Source organism: Diplotaxodon limnothrissa, linkage group LG12 (genome assembly GCF_057381915.1).
Source record: "Diplotaxodon limnothrissa isolate DT_005_m linkage group LG12, D_limnothrissa_male_GT1.1, whole genome shotgun sequence".
Taxonomy (NCBI): domain Eukaryota; kingdom Metazoa; phylum Chordata; class Actinopteri; order Cichliformes; family Cichlidae; genus Diplotaxodon; species Diplotaxodon limnothrissa.
The window spans coordinates 10,659,602-10,686,542 of NC_140607.1; the positions used below are offsets into that span (position 1 = coordinate 10,659,602).

The following is a 26,941-nucleotide window of genomic DNA, read 5'->3' on the forward strand; positions in this document are numbered from 1 at the left end:
AGTTAGCTTGTTTATATTATGCTAACATAGCTGTGTCGCTAGCTGTCACGTAGCACATCATTATATACCAGCTAGCCCAACTTCAGTAACCCTACAAACGTCACTGCTGTTTAGTTTTCTGTCTTCATTTATGTTGGAAGTGATAACAGAGCTGTACGTTTTAATTTGTTTCCAAAACCCCGCAGTCAGGACATGCTATATTGTATTTAGATAGAAGCTAGCGAGCTAACTCCCTGCTAACTTCTAACTCCGTTAAATGTCATAAATTCCGTTTTCATGGATGCCTGGATGTTAAACTCAATTGTTACACCTGGTAGAGCAGAACGCTGATCATTTTATTAAAGATGAAAGACTTTAGACAGTTTTTCAACTCTCAGTAATGCCACAGTGATCGTTTGATATATGGACCTGCAGCAGAGTTTAGACCCAGACACGGCTAGTGACGTCAGACTGAACAACCGGATATCGCAGTCGTACTGAAATTTAAGATCTGATTACGATCAGATTTCAAGTTACTGTTGCTGTCTTGCCATGTTGTATTGTTGTTAAATTATAAAAATATCATACTGCTATAATTTAATGCTTTTCCTATTTCCGTAAAATGATGCGTCTGACGTAAGGTAAGGTCACGTGACTTTGGCGTGTGCCACAACATCTAGTGGATAGTGTTAAGAGAGCTCTCCCTCGAGTGTTTTAAATCATAAATAAACGAAATGGATTTCAGCGTGAAGAAATTAGCCTCGGGTGCTGGACTGTTTTTGACACGGGCTGTCCAGGTAATAAAGCGCTCGTGAGTGCCGCGAGCGGAAAAGTGTTGTGGCTTTTGCTGTCGCATCCTTTCACTTTGGCAGTCAGTTGTTACTAGCGTTAATAACAATTTGGTACAGTCGTATATGACTTTGCGGTATATCGCTATGTCTAACGTGACGCTGCATATCAGCATCTAAAGCAGGTGAAATTGATAAGATATTCAGCTGTGCCTTGCTCGTAGTTTGGGCCAGCGGCGCAGTTCAACATAGGACTGACTAAGTGCTATCTCTGGCAAGCTAGCGTAGCTAATATTAATTATTTCTCAAGTTAAAAGAGGCACAAATATAGTACAAATATAAACGGGTTTTTTTCCCATTTGGATTAAGGGTGACAGGGAAGTGACAACGATTAAGCACGAGCAGATCATTAACCGGACTCCTTCGTGACGTCACTTTTCTTAATATTACTGCTTTGTTTTATTTTTTTATTCGCATGTATGTGTGTAAAAACTGATTCCATCTCAGAGCAGACAGACGCAGATGTGTTCGAGTACCGTCGTTCACCTGTGAGATGTGTGTTGTTTGCGCTATGACGCCTCAGTTCACAGAGGAGAAGTTGGGCCAAGCAGAGAAGACCGAGTTGGACGCTCAGTTTGAGAACCTGATCAGCCGGGCAGACTGCACCAAACACTGGACCGAGAAAATCTACAGACAGACTGAGGTCCTGCTACAGCCCAACCCAAGTATGACATCAACATAGAAGTCTCGTTATTATAGGTATTATAGGTGGAAAGAATAATCAATAATCATATTACTTACTAAAGAAATTTAATTATACACTCACTGTCAATTTTATTAGGCACACATACTCCTTTTAAAGCAGTTAAACATGACAAATCTTGTCAATAATAATAATAATAATATACGTATATGTAAGGAACCATATTAATTGATGTGTTATGTAAAGCATGGTGGCACAGTGGTTAGCACTGCTGCTTCACAGTGAGATGGTAGATTTGACCCCCACCTGGCTGGGGCCTTTCTGTATGGAGTTTGCATTGGTGATTCTAAATTGTCTATATGTGTGAATATGAATGTGAATGGTTCTATAAGTGTTGTTGGCCCTGTGACAGACTAGCAACCTGTCCAGGGTGTACCTCGCCTCCCATCCTGTAACAGCGGGGTATCTCGACCCCCCCATCTCTAGTGTTGTTAACGGAGGCACCCAAAGCCACCCAAAAGGTACTTGCAGTGTGTCAAATGCACTGTAAGTAATGTTTATTTATATAGCACTTTTCAAGTTGGTGCCACTCACCAGAACAAAGTCATGTGTTTCTGCATGTGAATTTTAATGTGTAGACATTAAATGAGTGCCCACATTGGGATGGCTTTCTGCTTGGAAGTGTTAGCTGCCTGATAATATTGATGAATTGCACTTATCTAGCAAAACAGTATGTGATATAGATTACATCAGTTTAGACATCCAAACTCCCAAGACTGGTTTGACTGAGAAATGTCTAGCTTCATGTTAATTAATGTTAAGAAATAACCAACACCAGGTTTTATACAGTGTACCTAACTTACAACTAACTAGCTAGCCTTACCTTGCTAACTTGATTTATGTCCTCTGAGAGCATATATTGCTTGGGAGAACAATGTTTTGTGGATGCTTTTTGACCATGCATGAATGTGCTTTAAGCGGATTGTGTTATAATGTTCATATTGCCATATTTAGTAAGTATTTCATAAGAACAATAGCCCACCCCAGGCTAGTGGTATGCTATGATTATATTAAACGTAAGGGGACTGTCTAAGCCAAGAATCTTAACTGTGATCTAATTACAACATCCTGAGCTATTGATTAAATATATGAAAACAGGGGCTCTAACTTGTCACTGTTTTATTCTGCATGCCACAGTTGATCATACTGGTGAGTATTTCGCCTGCCTACTCTAGTGACCTGCTTTAGAAACCTATCATGTCTCTGAATTATTAGTAGAAAACGAATAATTCCTTAACAGGAATCAGTGTGAAACACAACTTTTAAATGCAAAATTTGAGGCATTTATGAGATTTGTATTGATCACTAGGTTTTACAGATTGTATTCAATTATATTGAGCCATCCACTGGATGTAGATGTATGTATGTATGTACCCTAACAAGAATTAATGTATCACAAACCATCAAAACCCTGTTAGAGGCAGAGAGATAAATGCTAAAAGTATTTCTTCTGTTAAATTAGTTCTCTAATAGAACAGTTTGTACTTCAGACAGAACATCACATCTGTGATGAGAATGATAATGACTTTAAGCTCTTAAGAGAGAATGACAAAAGAAACTCCACAGAAGATGACACTGGCGGTTGAGAGCTAGTGGAGATAATGCTAAATTTAGAGATGGCAGGGACATTTTAGATTTTAGAAAACATTTGGCTACCCTTTTTCACTGACACCCAGTTCTCCCTCATAGTAGCTATCCATACACTGGACTCCTCTAGTAACTTTTTAGCAGTTTACAATTACCTTCATTTCTACAGCTTATTTTACATTCTTTCATAGTGTGTAGTGGTGTGTGTATTTAAGGAAGATGTAAAGTCAAATTTGTGTACATACATTACCAGTCAAAAGTTTGGACACACCTTCTCATTTAATGTTTTTCTTTATTTTCATGACTACGTACATTGTAGATTCTCACTCAAGGCATCAAAACTATGAGTGAACCCATATGGAATTATCTGGGAATGCTTTGCACACTCTTGGCATTCTGTCGACGATCTTCATGTGGTAGTCACCTGAAATGGTTTTCCAACAGACCTAAACAAATCTCTTCTGCTTGCTACTTTTCCTTAGTAGTGGTTTCTTAGCAGCTATTTGACCATAAAGATTGATTCACACAGTCTCCTCTGAACAGTCAACGTAGAGATGTATCTGCTGCTGGAGCTCTGTGTGGCATTTATCTGGACTCTGATCTGAGGTGCTGTTAAGTTGTGATTTCTGAGGCTGGTGACTCAGATGTACTTATCCTCCGCAGCAGAGGTGACTGTTGGTCGTCCTTTCCTGGGGCGTTCCTCATATGAACCAGTTTCATCTGAGTTTCCGATGGTTTTTGTGACTGCACTTGGGCACACGTTTAAAGTTTTAGCAATTTTCCAGACTGACTGACCTTCAGTTCTTAAAGTAATGATGGACTGTCATTTCTCTTTAATTGCTGATTGGTTATTGCCATAGTATGAATTCTAACAGTTGTCAAATAGGGCTGTACCAGCCTGACTTCTGCACAACATAAACTGATGGTCCCAACCCCACAAAGAGGGCAAGAAATTCCACAACTGAACCCTGACTAGGCACAAATGTGAAGTGAAAACCATTTAAGGTGACACATGATGAAGCTCATTGAGAGAAGGCAAAGGGTTTGCAGCACTGTCAACAAAGCAAAGGGTGGTTATGTTCAGAAATCTAAAATATAAGACATATTTAGAGTTAATTATCCGTATCTGTATTCTTTTTTTGCTACGTAATTCCATATATCGTGCTTCATATATTTACTGTCTTCAGTATGTATCTACAATGTAGAAAGTAGTAAAAATAAAGAAAAACCATCCTTCAACAGTTCAAACTGTTGACTGATGGTTCAGATAGACGTTTTCTTTATTTGATTTACAGTTTTCCACAAGTAATAAAAAATACACGAAAAAAACTGAGCTAATAAGCAATGTGCTATTCAAGAAAGCTATGATCACTAACAAATGAATGAAAAAACCCACACACAACATCAATAGGAGCAAGCTACAATTTTTTTGGTCATGTTTTTCTCTCTGAGAGCTTCAGTACTTTTTCTTATTTGTACTTGTGGAAAACATGTTTACTTTAGGTATGGCCAAGTCATCCACTGGGCTTTATTTTTCCATAATATTCTATGTAACATTAGACTTTTAATAATTGTTACTGTTAATTCAAACACTGTATTTTCAGTATTTGAATTGAATTTGTTCTAAAACTGCGATTCATTTAATTTATGTTTCTGTTTGAAGCAAGCCAAAGGAGCCAGAACACACATTTGGTCCCTGCTGTGCGTAGATCACAACCTGCTGTTCTGACTTTTAATTCAATTTAATTCAAGTCACTTTTATTCACATATTCACCAATTTACAAGAGTCGCCTCAGTTTACTTTAGATACCTGGCTTCGGGAGGATCAGAAATACGCTGCGAATGGTTGGGTTTAAGGGGAACAAAGAGAGACAGGACAAAAGACAAACTATAGAAGTTACGAAGAGCTGAATAACTCTTCGTCTGAAGTTAGTTTGAAGCCTTAAACTTAAGTAGTGAGCGTGCTAAGTCCAAACTGGTAGCTAGTTCAATAGTAGAGCGGCCCGGGGGACTACAGTGGGACTTCAAGCTTTCAATTAGAAAGTATCTAGTGCCGTTAACTCTTTGTTAATGTTATGGTGACGTGCTAGTGTAAGTGATGCACTGCTAATGCTGCTAATGTTTTTTTCAGGTGTACATGCTATAGTGCAACAGTAGACTTTGACTCACTTGTAAATGTTGTGCTTTATGTAGCAAACCAAAGAGGAAATGACAAATGAAGACGAATGGCTTTTTAAGTTCTGTATTTATGTCAAAAGAATGAGTCAGCATTCAGTAGTGTGCAAAACAGTTGAGCCAACCCTACTTTATTTCTATTTTGCTAGAAAAATGGGGAACGTGTATCACAGTTTATTATAACATATGCAAACATGTATGGAGTTACAGTATATAAGGCAAAAACAAAGCTTGAAACTCAGTATTTGGCATGACCACCTTAATTCTACAACACAACCTAAACTGCTTAGCCAAACCTTTCCCATCCTTTTTGACAAGATTCCCAACACCCCAGGATGCAATGCAGTTCCTTAAAAACCAAAATGGCACACTCTGAGAATGATAAGTTATGAGGATGGGACTGAAAATGAGTGAAAAAGCAGTGAATTTCTAAAGAAAAACTCTAAAATACCCAGAGAAAAGCTGGAAAAAAGCCAATAAAAAACCAATAAAAGTGTCCTAAATCACTCAGTCACTAGTTTCAGGTCTAACTGAATAAAACAAATTATTTGAGTGAAAAAGGAGGATAAAGCCGGTTTTGCTTTGCCGTGTCATTCACAAGCCACCTGGTTTTTCAGTCGGATCCAGATTGTTTGATTCCAAAGCACCATAATGGTGAGGGCTAAAGTCCTCAGCTTGAGGCTTCATAGCGAGACCTCACTTTCTAATGGGTGATGCTGCTATGTCCTACTGCTATGTCCATCTTTTATATTTAGTTTGTGTGCACAACAGTCTGTTGGTAAAGGTTGTTAGTTTCTCTTTGGCTTTGGTTATGTAGAGCTGAGCAGCAGAATTTTAGTTTGTATGAAATGGCTGTGTGCAGGAGTTTATGAGAATCAGTGACTCAAACATATCATCGTACTGTAAGAAGAAAACAACATTTTGCTTTGGGTCATCACAGTGTCTGAGCTTTTGTACATTAATTCAGCAGTTTGGCTCCATATTTAGAGTTTCAAGCATAATAGACTACATTCAGGTAATTAAAGGCTTACATGACGTAAAATGTTTGTTCTGAGGAGCTTCTGATGTTGGGCTTGTGTCAAACAATTTCATTCTACACTATAAGGCTGCAGTAAGTGGGTTTTATGTACTGACTACATTGCGGTGGACAAAATAACAGAAAACTTAGAATTCATTGTCAATTCAATGACCCTTATCTGGTATGTTTTGGAGGTTATTTTGTTTTTTTACCATAGTGAAAATGTGAGTAGCATCCATTCAACCTTTTCCTGTTGCAAAGTATTCATTCTATTTTGTCTCCCTGCGTTTTCCATGTGTTTCTTTTCATTTACAGTTGCTGCAGCCAGACATAGAAACATCTCATATAGAAATTAAATGAAATTAAATGAAGACTACACCCAGAAATGCTTTGTATTGTCTTGCCACACTGTGTTACCTGCAGTGCCTCATAGGGGAAACTTTCCCTGCATGCCAAGTGATGCACATTTGCACCAAAGTTTGAAGGGTTTTTCCTTCACCTATGCACCACCTCGCTACCAGATTCCATGATATTCAGAGATGTAGTTTCGCATGATTTTGAACAACAGCAGCACTTGCTTTGACAAACGAAATTTATTTTATATATATATGGCTGAATACATCTTACTTAAGTACTGTTCTAAAATGAAATTATCACTATTATCACTATTATCACTCTTTGCATTTCATGCAACTTTGAAATTTTACCCTACTATGTTTCAAATAGAATTTGTTTTTAGCCACAAGGAGGCTGAGAAGTGTCAAAATGGATATTTACCAATGAGGTTACAGGTTATTAAACAGTAATAGTGGTAGCTGTTTATTTTGCTGAAAGCTGTCCACCCTGTAATTCGGTCTGTCTGTTGTGCTGAGCAGTCTGAAGGGTTTGACCACACAGGGTCATTATTTCTGAATATAGTTTTCATTTAATCAGCATGTGGGTAAGAATTTCAACTGGTTCTTTATTTCTCAGTTGTGCCATGAATAAACTCTTCTTTATTTTTCACTGCAGGTGCCAGAATCGAGGAGTTTCTTTTTGAAAAACTGGACTGGAAGGTGCCGTCCAGGGTTACTAATGCAGAGCTGCTGGGTCAGTATATGCAGGATGCAGCAAAAGAGTTTGATCTTGGAATGCCATATGGTGAGTATAAAAACTCCAAACAAACAAAGTCCTAGGAGTTAATAAAAAAAATTCTAATTAATTCTGTATCAGGAAAAACAACTGGAGGAGGCCCAGAGTTCTAATGATAAAGAAATCTATTTGTCATATTTCTCCCATACTGGATTTTCTTTATTGGCTTCCTGTTAAATCCAGAATTAAATTTGAAATTCTTCTACTCGCGAACAAAGTCTTGAATAAGCAGGTCCAGTCATATGTGAAAGACATTATAATACCGATAGAGCATGTTAGAGCTCTATTTGTATAAGCTACAGACTTGTGGTTGCTAGAGTTTTTAAAAGTGGAATGGGAGGCAGAACTTTGAGGTATGAAAAACCTGGCTTTCCTGTGGAACCAGGCCAGGTCTCCGTGTTTTGGAGACAAACACCCTCTCTAATTTTGAGATTAGACTTTAAACTTTACCTTTTGATAACTCCAAAAAGGTTGATTCTGTTCACTAGTAACATAGTGTTTTCAGTGGGAGAAAGGTTTCTTCACTCATCCAATTGACTTCTACAGTCTCAGCTGACTGCAGGTTTCCCCAACCTTATAAACAGTACATTTGCACAATGACTGAAACTAGCAGCACTGAATGAACAATGGGCTGTGAGGTCAGTTTGATCATTAATATGCAAATTCTCATGACCATAGCCCACTGATCAATGGCCATGAGTACCATTCACAGAGAGTTGGCACACAGCATTGTGAGAGCATTGCATTGTGAGATGGCGATAGATGTACCCTTGGGCCCCCTCCTTGATTCAGAGATGGTCTTTCCCTTTTCACATAAATAGCCTCCATGACTCCTTGACTTGTGTACATCCTCATCAGTGAAAGAGTGTCAACTGGCCTGTAGGTGTAAATAGGCTGCAGAGTCCTGGCCTGACAAGGTGAATCTTGTGTGTTGTGCCATCCGCTTTACCAGAGGTTGTTTGGTTTCCCCACTGTATAAATCCTAGCAATCCTCCTGGCACTTAACAGCATACACTACATAGCTCTGTTTGTGTCGGGGGAACAGATCCTTGGGGTGGACCAATTTTTGGCGCAGCAATTTTTAAAGTTTAAAAGCCACAGAGACGCGGTGTTAAGAAAAAGTGCGTCCCAACTGTTCCGATACTCCTGACACATACGGGATCACTACGGGTTTTCATTTAGGCAGCAGTTGTCCTTCTCTCCTTGATTGGCTGGAGCTTTCTTTAGGCGCCTGCCCAGCTTTCACAGCCCATTGTTCATTCAGTGGGCTAGTTTCAGTCATTGTGCAAATGTTCTCTTTATAAGGTTGGGGAAACCTGCAGTCAGCTGAGACTGAAGAAGTCACTCGGATGAGTGATGGAACCTTTCCCCCCTTTAAAACGCTACGTCGAGATGAACAGAATCAACCTTTTGGGATTTCCTTACCTGGATGATTGAGCATGAAGACACCTTTTGATAACATTTATCAAGATGTTGGTTCAGGTGACTCTGAACCTTCTGTTATCTATGACACTGTAAACTCAAGCTGTCCCCATGATGCACTGTATGTTTTCTTCTGCTTGTTTTACATTTTGTCTTGCCTCTCCCATAGTGTGTGTTCTATCCTGTCTCATTATGCTCTCTTATTGGTTTTCTCTTTCCCCTCACCCCCAACCTGTCGGGGCAGATGGCTGCCCTGCAAACCTGGTTCTGCCTTCCTGTTAAAAGCGAGTTATAACTTCCTTCTCCTGCAAAGTGCTTACTGATACTATTTCATTTGGTTCACGTTTTCAGAATACTGTAGAGTCTTTACCTTACAAGTGCCTTGAAGCGACTTTTGTTATTTGTATATGTTGGTATTAGCTTACATGGATATAGCCAACATTCTGCCAAAATGGCAAATATGCATCGGGAAGAGTTGAAGCAAGTAATTCTTGCAAGCATGATGTAACTAGAATAATTCAATACTGAGAGAGTAAGAATATAGTGCTCTGAAAAAAGTGAAACCAATAAGGAGATTGCTTTATCCGTTCTCTTGCTAACAAAAATTTGTTAATTTCCAGAAGTTTCTGTTCCGCTGGAGGTAGTTTTTTCTGAATTGTCTTTCTATGTATAGAAAGACATAGAAAGAAAATACATATTTGTCTTGCATAACTCTCTGTTCTGTCACCATGTAGGTCACTCTACTGCATAATACAGGCATATGTTTCAGATCATGATCCCTGTGATCATGTCCCTGTGTGGAAATCTAAGAATCAATACTGCTTTGAATGAGCTAGTCTGTGCACCTCATTCTGTTGCTGCATCAATAGTCAGGGCCAAATGTGACCAGTGTCACAGAGGAGGAATTCCAGGTCTCAAAAAAATCAATAGGAGAATGAGATTTATGCAGGAGCACTTAACTTATCATTTAGATCTCCTTCCCAGACATTTTGAGTGAAACTCCCAAGAAGTTATTTGTTGTATCCCCTGGACAGAGCAAAGAAGACAAGGGACTTGGTATTGGAATGAAGAAGTACAGGACAGTATTAAAAGGAAGAAGTCAGCAAACAAGTGGCATGAAAATAGACAGGAATATTTGGAGGCTAGGTGTAAAGCAAAAAAAGGGCTTATAGTAAACTGTATGTGACAAAGGACTTGTATCGATTGGATAGCCAGAGAGATAAAGCACAGAGATGGAAATGTATCAAGGAGTAAAGCGTGTGTTGAGAAGATGGAACATGGAAAATGAGAGAAGGAAAGTTTGTGAATCAGGAAGCGTAAAGAATTAGTAAGAAGGGCAAGGCAGCTATTTAAATGTTGAAGCGTGGAAAGGCGATTGGTCCAGTGACATACATGTGGGGGTATGGAGATGTCTAGGAGAGAAGACAGTGGGCACCCTAAGAAATAGAAGTGTACCGATTTTCAAAAACAAGGGTGATGTGAAGAGCTATTGTAATGTCAAAGGGATAAAGCTGGTCATCTATATAATTGGGGTATGGGGAAGAGTTGTTGAAGCTAGATTAAGAAGAGAGGTGATGATCAGTGAGCAGCAGTATGGCTTCATGCCAAGAAAGAGCGCTACAGATGCAATGTTGCCTTTGAGAGTTTTGATGGAGAACTACAGAGAAGGTCAGAAGGAGTTGCACTGTGTCTATATGCAGATCAGGCAGGAGTCTCTGTGAACTATTATGTTTGCAGGACTATGACGTCTGTTTGTGATCTGTAGTGAGAGTTGGAGCAGGTGGAGGTATGAGGACAATCAGTAGAATCAGTACAGAATACATGTGTATGAATGAGAGGGAGGCAGGGGTAACAGTGAAGCTGCAAGAAGCACATAATGAATGTAGATGAGTTTAAATGCTGTCCGAAGCAATGGACAGTGTACATGAAAGGTGAAGAAGAGAGTGCAGGTAGAGTGGATGGACATACGTGTCAGGGCTGATCCGTGACAGAAAGATGGCAAGAGTGAAAAAGAAGGTTTAGAAGATGGTTTGATTGGATTTCCGGATTTCATGAGCTTTAACATGAAAAGTTTCCAAAATGTATACTGTAGGTAGAACAGCACAACATGTTTTTCACATTGTGTGATGTGTCATATATATGTGTTAAGGGAAAATTGTACTTAGTAGTCAGTATAAGCTTTTAATGATTAAAGTTTACATGTGATAGAATACTGCATGATGACCTTTTCCCTGCTTAGAACTGATTGTCCTTTATGAAACGTGTTCTGATATTTGTATCTGAATCTTCCCACAGCGACAGTAAGAAGTCAAACAAGCAGTTCTGACCTCGCTCGCACACACACACACACACACACACACACACACACACACACACACACACACACACACACACACACACACACACACACACACAGTGGCTTGCAAAAGTATTCGCCCCCTTGAACTTTCCCACATTTTGTCACATTACAGCCACAAACATGAATCAATTTTATTGGAATTCCACGTAAAAGACCAATATCACATACGCACATGCTCACGTCACTGAACAAATGTATTCATTTTTCTTGTGTATAAATAAAGACAATTGCAAGAACAGAGCGCACATTTCACAGGGCCCCCACTCTGATTTGAGCGCTCTGCGAAACGCCCTTGCAAGTTAAAACTGCAGCGTCTGTGTGTGTTTTCTCCTCTTAGACTCTCAGCTGAAGAAGTGTCATTTAGAATAAATCTCTTGACAATATGAAATGGATTCTTGTATATAATATTTTTTCTGCTAAAGTTGTTAAATCAACAGATACCTTGATATATCACATAAATCTATAAAATAAATACATAAAAAACAACTACAAAATTATGCCAAGCTAAATGAAGGATGCTACTTCCGAACTCATGTAACTGCATAATGGAATATCTGATTGGTCCCAAATTGGATATGACAGTTGACACTGGCTTTAGCTGTGTGTCTGAAAAAACTTATATATATATATAATCATCACTACCCATTTGAGCATTACAGTGTACCGTAGGTAGGTCTGGCTGTGGTTTGTCCACGTGGTGTTGCTGCAGCACAGAAAAAGCTGCTGCTGCTGCGAGGGCATAATCAATGCCAAACACCATGCTGCCTCATTAATTTCAAATGGATTAAAGCAGACAAACAGAACAGAAGTATAGTAGTTAGGATTCATGAATGTTTTCCTTGAGCTGTTAACAGCACACTTATAAAATCATCGCAATAATACACACTGAAGGAAAGGCATGAAAAGGTAACATAAATGCCATCACCTCATTTTTTACTGGAACTGTAATTGTGGAAACAATAATTTCTTTGTTCTAAACTTAAATTTTATAGTTTAATCCATTTTATTCTGCTGCAACCAGATGCAAGTGTGCAAAGGCTACACTAGCATGTGCACATGGGCATGCCATGACATTCATTCAAAAAAGTTTCAATTCTCTCTTCTTTACCAATGCTATGGTGTGCTTACAGCATGGTGGGAGTCTTTTTGGTGAGTAGATCTAATGTGTTTCTTCCAGGGAACACTTTGGAGAAGGTGGGGGAGTGTGAGAAAAGATTAGGAGAAGCAGAGAAAGAGTTCCTCCAGACGTCAGCCATCAGCTTTCTTACGCCTCTCAGGAACTTTCTGGAAGGAGACTGGAGAACTATTTCAGTGAGTCTGGAATATCACATCTATTCCAATGTTGTTTGAGTCATACTTCCAATATATACAATATACCACACACTGTATCACGACAAAGTGATTCTGTGATACTCAGTATGTTGCAAGACAATAATGTACAATACATCTTGATATCAGTATAACTGAAAAAAGAAAAATCTCTATGAACATATCAAAAAACATTATGTATGCCATTGGTGTGTGTATCTGTGTATTAACTTTATTATTCAATTTATTAGCTCTTCAATGTACTTTACTTACTGTCTGCTGTGTCAGCTATGTTCACATCTGCGAGTTCTTTATTTTTCTTGTTAGTGAGCTTTTGTTCATTTGTCCCCTCACTGAGTAAGAAGGAATCATGAAGAAATTATATTTATCCAGTGAATCACTAACCTATTGCAAAAGAGAGCAAAATGATATAGACCGTATATAAAAGATGGACGAACTTCCTGAAGCCAACATGGAAGTTCCAGAAGGGATGAACTCCTCTGTATGCACTGGGGGGAAAAGACATTTCATCTCACCTGATGGGATTATGGTCTCAATCGCAAGTTTCAAGTCTTATTGAAAACATCAGTGTTTGGTTTTTTTTGGTAAATTGTGGTACTAATTCCTGTGGCGAATTTCCGTAAAGAAATGTTATGTTTTCAGAATGAGTTGGTGAAAGCTGAGTCATTAAGCAGACCTCATGTCCACTAGTTCAGAAGTGCTGCTGCACACCTGAGCTGTGGGTTAGAGAGATGTCAGGAGAATCTGCAAACTGAGGCCACTTGCATCACAGAATATTGCACAATCATCATGACCTTGGGACGTTACTTGATTCAAAATGCAAGCTTTCTTGCCACTGTCTGTAAATGAATATGACCTTGAATGTGACTTAAAAGATACTTTTAAACATACATCAGCCAGTATGTTTAAATACTGTTTTTCACTGTTTACAAACCGCCAGTGAGCGTGAGTGTTTTCCTTGTAACATATGAGCAAACCAGCAGAGGTCAGCATTGTTGTTGTTTCTATGTTGTCTGACACCACAGCATGTATTAAATGTTACATGTCCCAGTAAGTTAGTAGCCTTATAACCTGCTTGAACTATAAACGTTGCTTTTTTTGTTAACTTTTGTGATTAGGACTAAATCAGATGAATCCCTTAGCTTTGCTGCTACAGGCTGCTGGAAGACTTCCCATGATGCATTCAGCATTTCTCATTCACTCCCTGCTTTTACTATGCATGTATTTAAATGCTACTTCTGCATGTCATTAATGTTTGCCTGCTGCTTAGTTTGTGTTTTGTCCTTTTTACGGTATAGAAAGAACGTCGCCTTCTGGAGAATCTTCGCCTGGACCTTGATGCCTGTAAAACACGAGTGAAGAAGGCAAAGGTGGCTGAAGCAAAGGCCGCGGTGAGTTCATAAGCGGCTCACAATCAAATTCCCACACGCATTACCTCAATAATTCAGATGATTAATCTTTGGCGATGCTTGGATTAACCATAACTAACTGTTTATGCATTCTTTGCAGTGCGAAGGGGAAGTGAGTATTGAGGACATGTCTTTTAAACTCTTGGATGCATGTCTTGGGTTGTTTTTCTTGTCATACTTGCTTTGGCTCGATTTAATTTTCTGCTGTTACTTCAGGTTTTACTGTTAATAAGTGAAGTTTTCACAGACAAGGCTTGACTATTACATTACGACGGAATGTGGCGATTAGTCAAATTTGGCAAACTGTGTTAATTAAAAAGCAACTCACACAGTGTCATTTACCATTTAGTATCTCACCTGGGGGCCCCTCTGCATGGATTCTATATGTGTAGTTTTTATGATTTGGTCGTTGATATTTTGGTTTTTCACAGCAGATATGTGATTGGCTGTCAAGGGAAGCTACTTGGGAGCAGATTTATTTAACATAAACAAGACTTAATGACTGTCTTATTAAACTCACTGTTGACCATGACACAATTCAGGAACTGAGAACATTGCACAGTCCCTCTTTAGCATTCCCTGACTCAGTTATTGCAACCTATTAGGCAGGAAATACAGAAGGCACACCACAAGACCACAAAAACAGTGGGAATGTTCAATGAGCTGACTTTGCCGGAAATAAAGTCAGCTCTCCTGCTTCCTGGCAGCGTGGAAGGAATGCTCGCTTCCGCGATGAACAATGTATTCAGTTCATAAAGGGTAAATGTGAGGGTTTTTTTTTTTCAATTCAGCCTGCATCCCTTTTTCTTTAAAAGAACATTAGTTGCCCTCTTTTGTATAAACTAACAAATCAGCTAAATAAATAAATAACATACCTGAATTTCTTTGTATTTTCCTTTAGTTGTTGTTCTAATGTCCTTAGTGTGCTGCTACTTTGATCATTAAGTGAATCAGTATTATCAGGATTACACGATCCTGGATCATCAAGGGACCTTGGATTTCTTAAGCAGAGTATGGAGAATGCATCCCTGTTTAATATTGCAGTGACTTTTCTTTACAAATATCTTTAACTTAGTGCTCATTTTCACTGAAGATTGAGAATATTTTCATGGATACACAGATAGATACTATGTATTGATGGAGATCTCTATTTTGTCCCTACGGCCTCTAGGGGTTCAATTTCCTAGCCAAGCATCCATACAGTACATATATCTATCTATATATATATAGATAGATATATGTACAGGGAGATGTAGGATCTGTCACTGCCACCTTTTTCAGCACTGGGGTCTGAGCCCTATTTATGTGCCTGTGTGTATAGACCTCTGATGCCACAAACACATGCCTTAGGATGCCCAGCACTTGCTGAACAATATGGCAGCCGCAGTGATTCATAGTTCAAATGAACAACAGTAACCGTACAGCATCTGTGCATATGTCTGTCAATAGGCATCAGAAAATGTACTTGGATATTCATGAAGTCCTTAGGAGCTGATTATATATTACTGCAAATATAGGCATGTTCTTGCTGTAAAACTGTAACCTTTGTGGCACACAGAGCCACTCTGCAAAAGGAATCAGGCTGCATCCAGATGCCTCACTAAATGCCACTACTGCTCTCAGTTAAACCTAATGAATGATATGAAACAAGTACAAAAACATCTTCTGCTACTTTCCCCTTCATAGTTAGTGGCAGACCCTTGTAGTTGATAACCTCTCTTGAAGCTTGTTTTTGTTTTTCACTGTTAAACAGGACTTTTGTTGCACTTTTATCCTTCATTTTCAGTAACTTTTGCAACCAGAATGCATGTTAGCATGCGTATGAATAAATAAAAAATATGTCAGTGTTCCGTTTAAAGAAATGTTGACAGATGTTAATCACCAGCAAACTGTCACACTTCTGCAATTATTATGAGTGCTGTGCTTTTCTGTTGTAATTTGGAGGAATTCTTTTTAGTAGCAGTGCCTTGTTTACACTGAGTAAGCAACAACAACAAAAAAAATAACTGTACTGTTTCTGTAGACAGCTCCAGATTTTCAGGAAACCAGACCTCGCAACTATGTGCTTTCTGCCAGTGCCTCTGCGGTAAGAAGACAATCTTGCTTTATTAAATACTGATGAGAAAAATAACACAAACCTATGTCATTATGCGATACTTTTTCATCTTCTGTTTGTCAAGTTGATCTTTCACTCTTATGACCAATGCATAGTTCACTGACTTTTTATGATTCATAATTAAACTTGAGGCAATTCAGAAATCGATATACTTTGTCATGCTGGCAAGTAGTTCAGGTAGCTGTGAAGCTATGCTTCATTAATGTTTGACTGGAGGTGTGTCAGTCCGGTAAGAATGTTTATTACCCGTAATCATTACTGGTGGCAGTTTGCATAGCATCCTTATGTGTCATATCACTGTATTATGTATTGTGAATGATTGTTGTCATACCATTGATAACAAACGTCCCACATCCTAGAGTGATGTTGTTCATTGGTTTAAATCTAGCAGTCTGTCACTTACTTTTGAGCAATGCCAAACCACACCTGCTGGGTGTGACTAAAAGTGTGTGTGTGTGTGTGTGTGTGTGTGTGTGTGTGTGTGTGTGTGTGTGTGTACTGGGTTGAAGGCAAGGCATTTTTCAAGCTCAAAATGTGGTTGTGTCAGGGTTGCAATTGGGTTATCGTTAGGTTTAGGGTAAGGGTCAGGGGTACACATTGATTTTTGATGATAGGGTTAGGCTAAGCGGCTAGGGAAAGCATGTCAATGAGATGTCCCGACGAGGATAGCAACACCAGACGTGTGTGTGTGTGTGTGTGTGTGTGTTTGTTATATCAGTTTCAAAATTCATAAATATGAATATTTATTCAGTGTCAAGATTTCAGAGTTTAAAAACATCTAATACAGATAATTCAGGTAACATTTTGACAATATGCACAGAATTAAATGTCTTTTTTAATATTAAAATATTTAAACTAAGATCATAGATGCGTTTTTAGTATCAGAGTGAGAATGAGTATCAGAATTTAGAATGAGATTTAGTTCTAAAAAAGCAATAACTAGAAATATTGTTTCAACATTTCTTGTTATTCTTTTTTTACTACTTTTCAATTAAATGTAGAGTTAACATTGTGTAGTTTACATTTTAAACAGTGTGTTAACCTTTGTGAAAACAGGGTGGTAGGTTTTATTTAGTAACGACCTCAGGTGCTGGTTCTAGGTGACCATGGTGAAGTTATTCTAGGATTTTCATGTTATAACTAAATTTTCTCTTCTTATGCCGCATGTTTTTGGCCCATCAGCTCTGGACCGAGGAAGTGGAGAAAGTAAGTATGATTGTGTGTGAGTTGTGTACTTTGTCAATTGTCTGTCTGGTCATTAGATTGAGATACCAGTGTGCCTTAAACAAACATGTGCTTGTTTTCAACGGGCCACGATTTAAGGTGACTCTTAAACTTAATTACCATAGACCTCCTACCAGCTTTTACTCTTTTCGGAGCACATAGTGTCAAACGCTGTACATCCCAGCAATGCAAAAGAATTAACGTCATCTGGGTGAATGAAGCTGGAGCTTTTGTCTTCTGAGGACTGTAGGATATGAAAAGTAGGGGTGGATTTTGATTATTGATTTATCAATTAAAATCGATTCTAGCTTGGATAATGTGATATCAACTCATTAAAATCCTGAATCGATTTTTTAATGTAAATTTGTTTTGCCCGAAACGCTAGAATCTCAGGTTAAACCTCTCAAAAACAACCACCAAACAGCTAAAACAGTAAATGAGAGCAGGTACACGGATTCTGCACAAAGACGCAAACACAAAGCGCGGATCCGCCGACGGATCAGAATCAGTGAGACGTCGCCTTTCTCACCTGACGGCATGGACACGGTCGGGGCTGAAAGCCAACAGCTCACTGATTCTGATGTTTCGCCGGGTCCGTGCTTTGTGTTTACTCCCTTTTTGCGCTAGATTCTGAGCTGTAGGTTTTTATCTCTCTCCAAACAATATTGACTGAACCAGCAGCAAAAGAAGATCCAAACTATGCTTCACATAAACATTGTCATGGATTCCCTCTGACTTTTGCTGTTTTGCTTCCACCACGATAAAATCACACTTCATGCACAGCTCTCCCTCTCTCTCTCTCAGTATACTTCAAGAACAGTCTCCCATCTAAAAATCTGTTTTCTGCATTATTCACTTGCGCACAAGTCTACCGTTGTTTACAGCGCTGTCGGACGCTGTTTTTTTTCCCTTTTACTTACTTCTGAAAAGAAAACCTCATTTCTGCTGTTGAATAGTCTACTGAACAAATTTAAACTTTTTAAAATTATGCAAAATTGCAAAACGTTTAGCCTGGTCTCTAATAAAACTTCTGTAAATTTGCTCTGCTTCACTTCAGCAGCATCAGGTAATGTTCATATGTTGATTAATTGTTTTCTTATGTTTTTGAGCTACTGCAAAATATTTTTATAAAATCTCTGCCGAGGAAAATCACCTTCATGTTTTTCTGTGTTTCTCAGCTACTTTGACACAAAGGCATCTGTTGTGATGCTTACACCTTTGATAAAGTCTCACAAGTGTCAGCTTTCTTTTTATAGATATAAATATATGGAAATGTACTGATGCATGATCTGAATTATAATATTTCTGACTGTCTGAGGCAAAAATTTCCCCGATTCGAATCGAATCGTGGATCGAATCGATTCAGAACCTTGTGAATCGGAATCGAATCGATTCTAGAAATCGGTGACGATACCCAGCCCTAATGAAAAGGTTTAAGACTCTTGACTTACTTAATAATTATAGAATAATCACTGTATAACTATTGTTTTTATTATTTCAGGCTGAACATGAGCTCCGAATAGCCCAAACAGAGTTTGATCGCCAAGCAGAGGTCACACGATTGCTTTTGGAGGGCATCAGTAGTACGCATGTATGTGAGTCACACCCACAGCCTCGACTTCTGTCAGCTCCAGCCACACACAACCTTGACATTGAACTTTCAAAAGAAAAAGTAACTTTGTGTAACCATAGATGGCAATAGTCAAACACTTCACTGAGCTCTTCTCTGTAAACATTAAATATTAATTACAAAGTAAATACAGTACAGGTTTTTTTTCTCTCGCCTAAGATTAGAGAATAGCTTTGCTCAGACTACATATAGATATATAGTACACACACTACCAGTCAAAAGTTTGGACACACCATCTCAATTAATGGTTTTTAGATTTTAGATTTTAGATTCTTCCAAATAGCCACCCTTTGCCTTGATTGCTGCTTTGCAAACTCTTGGCATTGTCTTAATGAGCTTCATAAGGTAGTCATCTGAAATGGTTTTCCAACGGTTCCCAGACATGCTGAGCACTTGTTGGCCCTTCACTGTGCCTTCACTCTGCGGTCTATCTCATACCAAACCATCTTGACTGGGTTTAGGTCAGGTGACTGTGGAGGCCATCTGGTGCAGCACTCCATCACTCTCCTTCTTGGTCAGATAGCCCTTACACAGCCTGGAGGTGTGTTTGGGGTTATTGTGCTGTTGAAAAATAAATGATAATCTAACGAAACGCAAACAGGATGGGGTGGCTCTCATCCTCTCAGTCCTGCAGGAAGTGCAGCGGAGGCGCCGCCCAGAGGGGAGCCATTGAAATGCGGGGTGAAGAATATGAGAGGGGTCATTGATGATTTTGGCTGCCTGTCTTATGGGCCTGTTGGCTGAAAACCTGTGCAAGAGTTCTGACTTGCAGGCCAATGATTTTAGAGCACACTGATACAGTGTGCTGCGTTCTGTTCCTGTTCTGAAAGCTGACGGAGTGGAACCAGCAGGTAATGGAGAAGATCATGATGCTTTGCAGGAAGGCATAGTAAAACGTCATCATGATGGGTGTGCTGACTCCAACGGAGTTGAGTTTCCTAAGGAGGTATAACCGTTGGTGGCACCTCCTGAGAATCTCCTCTTTGTTGGCAGAGAATTTCAGGAGGTTGTCAAAGATGGTTACCAGGTATTTGTACTCCTCAACTTCCTCCACTGGCTTCCCATGGATGGTGGTGGTGACTGAAGCAGCCAGATCCCTCTGCCTACTGGAGAAGGTCACCACCATCTCTTTGGTTTTGCTCACGTTCAGTTCAAGTTTGAAGCTGTCACACCACTCTAAAAACTCCCGAAGAGCGGGCCCATGGTGTTGTGAGGGGCCGGATGGGATGGCACGTCGCTGCAGGATGCTGTGGTAGCCATGCTGGTTCAGTGTACCTTCGGTTTTGAATAAATCCCCAATAGTGTCACCAGCAAAGCACCCCCACACCATCACACCTCCTCCTTCATGCTTCAAGGTGGGAACCATGCTTGTGGAGTCCATCCGTTCACTTTTTCTGCGTCGCACAACGACACAGCGGGTGGAACCAAAATCTTAAATTTAGACTCATCAGACCAAAGCACAGATTTCCACTGGTCTGTTGTCCATTCCTTGTGTTTCTTGGTTCAAACAAATCTCTTTTGTTTGTTGCTTTTCCTTAGTAGTGGTTTCTTAGCAGCTATTTGACCATAAAGGCTGATTCACACAGTCTCCTCTGAACAGTTGATGTAGAGATGTGTCTGCTTCTGGAACTCTGTGTGGCATTTATCTATTCTCTAATCTGAGGTGCTGTTAACTTGCGAATTCTGAGGCTGGATGAATTTAGACTCAGCAGCAGAGGTGACTGTTGGTCGTCCTTTTCTGGGGCGTTCCTCGTGTGAACCAGTTTCATCGTAGCACTTGATGGTTTTTGTAACTGTACTTGGAGACACATCCAAAGTTTTAGAAATTTTCCAGACTGACTGACCTTCAGTTCTTAAAGTAATGATGGACTGTCATTTCCCTTTGGTTAGCTGATTGGTTCATGCCATAATATCAGAATCAGAATCAGAAAGACTTTATTTATCCCCAAGGGACAATTAAGATACAACAGAGCAGCATGACGCTGAAGATAAGCACAGGCAATAAAAATTGAGATAATAAATACACAGTATATACAGTATATACACATGTATAAAATTACACAGTTTTAAAATTAAAGTCACTGAATAGGTATATAAATGACTGTAAGTGACTAAAAGTGAATTAAGTGTCAGCAGTATAAAAGAGTGTAGAGTAGTTTATGTTTCTGGAAATGGTCTTATCGGCTGGAGTTAAAAAGCAGGGTGGCTTTGGGGACAAAGGTGGCTCTCATCCTCTCAGTGCTGCACGAAATTCCACGGAGGCGCTGCCCAGAGGGGAGCCATTGAAATGTGGGGTGAAGAATGTGAGAGGGGTCATTGATGATAGGGGCGATCGTGGCTCAAGAGTTGGCAGTTCGTCCTGTAATCGGAAGTTCGAGCCCCGGCTGCGACAGTCTCGGTCGTTGTGTCCTTGGGCAACCAAGCTTGGAGCTGTCACACCACTCTACAAACTCCTGAAGAGCGGGACCGTGGTGTTGTGAGGGGCCTGACAGCAGTGACAGGAGAACTGTATCGTCAGCATATTTCATCAGGTGACAGTTAGGCTGTTTGGATCTGCAGTCATCGGTGTAGAGGATGAAGAGCAGGGGGGAGAGCACACAGCCCTAGGGGGAGCCAGTGGAGGTGGAACGGAGACCGGAAAGAGAGTTGCTGACCCAAACTTTCTGAGAACTTTCTGAATTTGAATTCTAACAGTTGTCAAATATGGCTGTACCAACCTGATTTCTCCACAACATAAACTGATGGTCCAAACCCCAATAAGAAAGCAAGAAATTCCACAACTGAACCCTGACAAGGCACAAATGTGAAGTGAAAACCATTTCTACTCATAACTGATTAAAAACTGATAACAATATAGTTCTTAAAATATGAAGCTCATTGAGAGAACCCATATGGAAAAGAAATAGTAAAAACTTATATGTGATTTACTCATGAAAGTGGCCACTTTCTCATTACTTTCATACATTGTTTTAGTAAGTATCCAAAACATACAAGTTTCATTATATAATTTTTCAAGGGATCTTATATCTGTTTTCACTCTTATATGCTTTTCATACAAGTTTCACACAAGACAGAAACAAACTTTATAAGATTTATATATATCTTTTCCATATGGGAAGGCCAAGGGTTTGAAGCACTGTCACCAAAGAGAAGGGTGGCTCAGGAACCATAGATAGATGGATAATTGTATATTAAATATTGTTTTCACACATTGTGGTAGAGGTTTTATCAGTGTAAAAAAAATCCAATCACATCGTTGTGATCCTTTAAGAATGACTGCTGATTCTTATTTTCAGGTGAATCATTTGCGCTGCCTGCATGAATTTGTGGAGGCCCAAGCAGCTTATTACAAGCAGTGTCACCTCCACATGCAGGAGCTACAGAAAGAGCTGGGAAGGTGAGAGTAAAATGGGGGGTGATGTGGGTGGATGGTTTGATTCATTCAGCTTCGTGCTTGGTGAGAATTGATAGCCTGTATCCTTTATACCCCAAGCCTGAAGTTGTAATGCCAAACACTTCGGTTAACACAATGACACAACGATCTACTCATAACTGATTAAAAACAGATAACAATATAGTTCTTAAAATATATAAACTAATAACTAATATAATTACACTGTAGCAGTTTCTACGAACCATGTCCAACATAGGACAACTAGGCAACTGGTATAACCCTTATCAAGCCTTATCATGCTTTTTCCCATGGCATTGGAGAAGCACTTTTTATTTAACTTCACTAGTATGCTAAGAACCTTTATCCTGCTGCTCTTCACATAACCACCGGACTGCAGCAACTCTTTATCTTGTCATTCTTCCCTGCAATATTCTGTGTTACTCAAAATGGTAAAGATTGGCATCTTCTATGTAACATTTTATGATCCACATTTTATGATTTACAACAATGGATAAAGTAAAATTAAGAATAAAAAGTCTAAATACAATCATAGAATGGCATCATTAATCATATTTTTTTTCACCTTTCACCCTTTTGTTGCTTTGTGTTCATGTTAGACGACTCTGCAACACCACGATGATTTCTCTTGGAGTAGTTTCTGCATTCCATTGTGCATTTCTATTTTGGCTGAAAATCTACAAAAAGCTACTTATTTGGCACTGCTGAGTGCCAAAAGCCATAATTAAAAAATATTATACATTTTTCAACATGCATACAAATATTGTATTTTTTTTTTCACTTTGCAGCATATAATATATTGTATGCATTGCTTCAAGTTATAACAGTGTAGATGCAGAAAAAGCTGTTTATTTAGTTTTTTAAACAAAGTTTTGCCCATTTTTTATTATTTTAGTTTATTAGTGTTCTACATGTTCTGGATATTCAGACCATCACATCTACCTCTCCCCCCCAGGCTTCCTAATGCTTTCGCACTGAACTCCACAAACGCCATTGCTACTCCCAGTATGGTGACAGAAGGCAGCAGCAGCCCAGTGGAAACTGACACCCTTAAGATCGAAGAAGTTCAAGCACCAGCTACAGGAACCCGCAAAGCCAGAGTCCTTTATGATTACGATGCAGCGGATTCCAGTGAGCTCTCCCTTCTGGCTGACGAGGTGAGGTTTCATCATCAGCCTGGAACTAGGCAGCCAGTATATGGCTGTTGGTCTCTGGCCAGAAATCTCTTCAGGGCTTGGTCTAAACAATAGGCTCGGTCATGTGGCATTTGCTGCTTGTAATTATGTAATGCACTTACACTTTACCGGATCTTTAATCTTTTGTTTGTGTGTATTTTCTTTTCTGATGATGGAAACAAGTACAACAATCTTGCTGTTCACATGCAGAGACGTATACAAATGTACACCCGTTAAAAGTATAAAGATTAAAAAGAAAATCAGCATTCCACTGTAACATTAGTCATGGACATGCCCTATGTGTAAAAGTAATTCCCACCACTCTCCCACGATGCTTTTTTTGAAATCTGAGTTCAGTTTCACTAGACACAATCAGGCCTGATTACTGCTGGACCTTAAGAGTCAAGTAATCTGTTACATGGAACCTGTGTGACAGTGTGAAGTTACAAAACCCTAAGGCTCTTGGACTCCAACGAACCACAGTGCGAGCCATCACTCACAACTGAAGAAACCTTGAATCTTCCTGAGAGTGACTGGCCACCAAAATTACTCCAATGTGGCAAAAGCTGTGCAGTCCACATAGAGTGTACTAATGAGTACGGGTAACTGGAAAAACAGGCAGCTGATACAGCCTAAGCAGTTGTATGTAATAAAATAAATTCAAGTAAAAAATAAATTGTGGGGTCTTTTATAGCCAACAGCAGAAATATTCATGATTTATAGAACTTTGCATCACAACCTCTGTTGTCCCCTGATGAAAAGCTTTTCTCATAATTGTTTGAAAATTAAATTTAAAGGATGGGAAACATGTATTGGACCTTAATAAGGTACAGCTTATCAGTGATGTTAAGTGATCCATGTAAAAACCACATATTTTAGGTTCCTGTTTTAATTTTGATTTCAAAAACAGATAAAATATGTTCGCAGATATTGTGTTTCAAATGTAGTTCCAAGCTTCATGCAAATTAAAAAGGAGCTAGTGACAAAATCAACAAGAGATGACTTTGATCAACATTGGATAGTTTGTAGATTAATTGTAAACAAATTAGGAGTTCAGTTAAAGATGCAGAAAATTTTAACTGAACTCCTGGCATGATGTTGCTATGCTTTTATCCAGATACACTTTGTTCTTTGGAAAGACTGTGCATGACCTTTTTAGTAAACGTTTGCTGAGTTACTAGCATATTTTCATTTCTCAATATCATCATGTCATTCACAGATGATTTAAAAAATAATCTGAGAAAGCATCCATGTGTTCATTCCAACTCTACAGTGTCAGCAGACACGTAGATACACACAGCATTTAGATTTCAGTCATAACTCTGAGTCAGACAGAGCTGCGCTTTTTAATCACACTCACATATTGAAAGTTTGATCATCTAAAAAAACTGAAACAATTTATGAACACCACAAAGGGGTTTGAGAAATCTCGCCCTGCTGTGGTTTGTATGTCAGCTGTGTCCAGTGTCTCTTTTATATGCTGAATTTAAAACACTTCCTCAAATGATACGCTTGTGCGTCATCAGTTGGTTTCTCCAGTAAGGTTCCTTTTTTCCTCTTCCTTCCTGCTTCTTTCCCCTTGATAAATTTTAGGAACTGAGACATTCATTATATTGTGAGCAGATCTGGATGACCTGTGTAACAGGAATCAGAATCAGAAAGACTTTATTTATCCCCAAGGGGCAATTAACATACAACAGAGCAGCATGACGTTGAAGCTAAGGACAGGGCATAAACAGGCAATAAGAGATAGTAAATACACAGAGTATACAGTATATACACAAATAACACAAATATACACAAATGACACAGTTTTGAAATTAAAGTTGGTGAAAGGTGAATAAATGACTGTAAGTGAAAAGAGTGTAGTTTATGTTTATGGGTTTGGGAAATGGTCTTATTGGCTGAAGTTGAAAAGCAGGGTGGCTTTGGGGACATAGGTGACAAAAGAGACAAAGTAGACAAATTAGAAAAGCTTAACATACCCTGGGTTTGAGTTTCGGAGTAATTATATGAAAGAAATGAAGCCAGGAGAGCATCATGAGTAACTCTGCCTTTGTCCTCACCGGTGGGCAATTAGGAGTTAAGCCCCTTGTGAATAACAAGGGAACTGAAATGGTGTGACTTTTGTTCAATTCAGTTCAATTAAATTTTATTCATATAGAGCCAATAATAATAACCGCCACCGCAAGGCGCTTTATATTGTGAACTTGCATGTGAACAAGCATTTGGTGACCGTGGGAAGGAAAAACTCCCTTTGAACAGGAAGAAGCCTCTGGCAGAACCAGGCTCAGAGAGTAGCAGCCAGCTGCCGCAACCAGTTGGTGGGGGGTGAGCAGATTGTCATTGTCCCTGGATCTGGGACCCAGGATTTTGAGTTTTAGGGAAGTTTTTTTTAGTTTCGCTCATCACTTCATGGCTCTATATTCTTTGTTGGTGTTTAGCTTTCTGTTATTTCTCAGGGTAGGCTTGATACAACATTTCCTGCCTTTAGTTCTGAGGTTGTCTTTCAACAATCTTTATGTTTATTCTGTGTTTATGCAGGTTTATGGTCCCCTTTTGGTTTTAAGATGGAATTTATATTCAAGTGCAATAGCCTTCTGTTTATGATGTTGTGTTTTATATTCCAGATGAACTCCGAGTCCACAATCATGTGTTGTAGATTGATGGAACGGTCCTTCTTATTGACTCTTGCTAGACTAGGAGAAGCCTCTTCATTACTTGCAGATCTAAACAGTGAAGTTAGGGTTCACCTGCAACACCTGAGCATGAATAAGATCCTGGAAAGCAGCTAAATAATTTCAAGGATTGAAATACAAGCATGTGTGAGAAACATTGCTACTCAGTTACATGTGTAGAGTTACAGAAGAATGTAATCCCCATATGATGACACCATTTACCCCCAGTGTTTTCCTGTTTTCTGTTGAATAAAATATGGATAATATGGTTAATATACTATACTATAAAATGCTGATTATTTACATTTGCCTCTGTTTTGCACATTTTGAATGCTCGCCTTCTTTCTGCGTTACAGCTCATCACAGTTTACACAGTGCCTGGAATGGACTCTGACTGGCTGATTGGAGAGAAAGGAAACCATAAAGGAAAAGTGCCAGTCACATACCTGGAGCTTCTCAGTTAGACAGCGCACACACGTATGCATGTGCATGTGTGTGATTGGACACATAGTGAAGCCACAAAGAATTTCTCATTCTTACACTAACCTCTAATCCTCAATAACACCTCTCCCAAATACACAAAATGCTTCTCAGACAGCAGTGAAAATAGAAACACTCTTATAGTGACTCAAGGAAATTCCTCATTGGGGATGGTTAACATTCCTTTCAGTTTTCTGTTTGTGATGTTTTTGTGTTATGTGCATCCCAAAGTCCCAATACGTCCCAATGCTTGAATGAAATTATAT

The 26,941-nt window shown here is 39.2% G+C and overlaps 1 protein-coding gene across 1 annotated transcript; it reads left to right on the forward strand.

Annotated features, from left to right (window-relative positions):
• The first annotated feature begins 651 nt into the window (after nt 1-651).
• On the forward strand, nt 652-26,941 carry LOC146620885 (endophilin-B2-like). The gene is made up of 12 exons (XM_085367929.1): nt 652-776; nt 1,351-1,492; nt 7,322-7,450; nt 12,400-12,533; nt 13,850-13,942; nt 14,061-14,072; nt 15,984-16,046; nt 17,259-17,282; nt 18,802-18,891; nt 22,227-22,327; nt 23,298-23,499; nt 26,552-26,941. The coding sequence occupies exons 1-12, from the start codon at nt 714-716 to the stop codon at nt 26,657-26,659; spliced, it is 1,161 nt and encodes a 386-aa protein (XP_085224055.1). The 5' UTR covers nt 652-713; the 3' UTR covers nt 26,660-26,941.

What these genes read in the sequence shown, in the direction of transcription:
- LOC146620885 (XM_085367929.1), top strand. Translation starts at nt 714, where the DNA reads ATGGATTTCAGCGTGAAGAAATTAGCCTCGGGTGCTGGACTGTTTTTG. An exon ending in GAGACTGGAGAACTATTTCA is followed by an intron (nt 12,534 to 13,849) that starts GTGAGTCTGGAA and finishes TTTACGGTATAG; the next exon opens with AAAGAACGTCGCCTTCTGGA. An exon ending in CTACAGAAAGAGCTGGGAAG is followed by an intron (nt 22,328 to 23,297) that starts GTGAGAGTAAAA and finishes TCTCCCCCCCAG; the next exon opens with GCTTCCTAATGCTTTCGCAC.